General features: G+C 48.4%; 1 protein-coding gene across 1 annotated transcript in view; it reads left to right on the top strand.

Moving 5' to 3' along the window:
* Positions 1-234: 234 nt before the first annotated feature.
* Positions 235-2390, top strand: part of BCL2L10 (BCL2 like 10) — an 8628-nt gene continuing 6472 nt past the window's right edge. Inside the window, exon 1 of the mRNA XM_018576053.1 lies at positions 235-662. Within this exon, the coding sequence (XP_018431555.1) occupies positions 273-662 (390 nt within the window). The 5' untranslated portion in view covers positions 235-272. The remainder of the gene's footprint in view (positions 663-2390) is intronic.

Here is a 2390-nt window from a genome sequence, read left to right as displayed (position 1 = left end):
CGCCGTCTGATCAGGAGGCGGTGGTATTATACTATTCTCAGAATTTCATGAATGGAAGTAAAGGGACGCCGTCAGCCAATCAGCTGGGAGAAGGCATCTAGTTGTGGGCTTTACACAAAAGCTGAAAGTGACAAGTCATGAAAGGCAGCGCGCTCCGCCAGAGCTCGCCCAGCGTGCACACATCGGGTCTGATCAATCAGGAGGTGATCAGTGGGGGGAGTGGTCTCCTGCCGTTATATGGAGTGATCCCATCCTCTGTTCGTCGTCTTAGTATGGAAGATCAGCTGCTGGAGGAGAGCCGGACTCTGCTGGAGGATTATCTTCGGCGCTGTGCGGGTGAGGAATGTCAGCCTCCTCCGACCCCGGTAGCGCAGACTCTCTGGAGGGTGTCGGGGGAGATTCTCCATCGGAATCGCGACTTCTATGAATCGTGCGAGCAGCTTCCAGGAGATTCCCGGACTACACTGGAGCAAGTGGCCGCCCGGCTCCCAGAAGAAGGAGGACTCAACTGGGGCCGGGTGATCGGGCTCATCACCTTCGCTGGAGTCGTCCTGAGGAGACAAGGGGAGCACAAGCCAGCCACCCCCAATGAACTGGCTGAGGTGCTGAGCCGATTCCTGGTGGTGGAGCACCGAGACTGGTTCCAGAAGAACGGAAAATGGGTAAATCACCTTTTTATTGTATCACTGCTGATCTATTCAATGTACGTATGGTGTATGCTGATCCATTCAATGTACGTATGGTGTATGCTGATCCATTCAATGTACGTATGGTGTATGCTGATCCATTCAATGTACGTATGGAGTGCACATTTTGTTGTGATCGGGCTCATCACCTTCGCTGGAGTCGTCCTGAGGAGACAAGGGGAGCACAAGCCAGCCACCCCCAATGAACTGGCTGAGGTGCTGAGCCGATTCCTGGTGGTGGAGCACCGAGACTGGTTCCAGAAGAACGGAAAATGGGTAAATCACCTTTTTATTGTATCACTGCTGATCTATTCAATGTACGTATGGTGTATGCTGATCCATTCAATGTACGTATGGTGTATGCTGATCCATTCAATGTACGTATGGTGTATGCTGATCCATTCAATGTACGTATGGTGTATGCTGATCCATTCAATGTACGTATGGTGTATGCTGATCCATTCAATGTACGTATGGAGTGCACATTTTGTATGAGATCCGCTCTGCACATCCCATTTCTCATTCAATAGACTGTCACCCCCCTCCATGGCAGTAGCTTGGATTCAGTGGCTGTATGACAGCCCAGGTCTGAACAATGCTCAGCGCCTTCCTGCTTCTACAACATTCTAGATGAGGTTGTGGGTGGAAGCTCAGGGTTTTCCATCTGCTCAATGGCTGGCCTGTGTGCTGGCTGAGTCATAGGCAAAGCATTTCTGCTGGAAATTGCTTCCCCTGACTGCAATCTAGAAATCTTCTTTCATTTGGGAAGACATGCCTTCTGGAAATGGACTTTGAATTGGATATAAAGCCACCTATGATTAGTTATGTGCCGTAACCCTTTACAGTTGCTAAGAGATGATGTTTTAGAAGCTTAAAAGGGAAGTAAACTGGCGGATTGAATCCAAAATGATGGGAGGTTTTTGTCATGTGCCAGTATACTCTGCATTATTGTACGTTTATGGGGGACTTCCCTAGCAAGGCACTCTCTTCCAGCACTCCCCTGCATCACCAGTGCTACCATATTCTCCCAGTGTCCTGGGTTTAGAGTCTTCGGCCACTTGATTGGCTGGGCCCAGATATCTGTTCTGACTTAGAACCTCACAATCAACTTTTTAATATGAGGACCGAGGTAAATCTATCCAACCAATTTGTGTGCAGGCAATAGTGGTGGGTAGCTGTAATGGTAACGTGTGTGTGTGTGTGTGTGTGTGGTGTGAGCTTTAGTACAGTACATGCTGAGATTGTACCCTGAGCTGCACATGCGTAGCTCAGTGTACACTAATAGCAAAAAGTGATGCTGGGCAGGTAGAAACATCTGTAACAATGTAGACATACACTGTCTTTTCTGTAATGAGAAAAAGCACCAGCCTGACGGCACATTTAAAAAAAGTTATTACATCGATCACCAAAATGTCATATTCGCTTTAACCTGTTAACACTGGGTGGTTCTGCCACAAAGGTCCTTGCTCAGTCACTTCCTGTTATAGGGTGATCATGCTCTCTCCCAATTGTGCTCTTGCACTGTCACCCTGTCATGTGACAATGACATTGCACATGCATGTTCAACTGTTGTCACCATCAGAATTGTACAGTAAATGCTGCCTTTTGTAAGGAGCATGTAGACAAAGTGGCTGTGAATAGACTGAAGGAGATCAGCAGGACTGAGATGCAACAAAGGATGAGAGTGGGGGGGCGGGGGGGGGG

This window comes from Nanorana parkeri, unplaced genomic scaffold (genome assembly GCF_000935625.1).
Source record: "Nanorana parkeri isolate BGI_ZX_2015 unplaced genomic scaffold, ASM93562v1 scaffold55, whole genome shotgun sequence".
In the NCBI taxonomy this organism is placed as follows: domain Eukaryota; kingdom Metazoa; phylum Chordata; class Amphibia; order Anura; family Dicroglossidae; genus Nanorana; species Nanorana parkeri.
The sequence above is the reverse complement of the archived record's forward strand: the minus strand, read 5'-3'. Positions and strand labels throughout refer to the sequence as shown.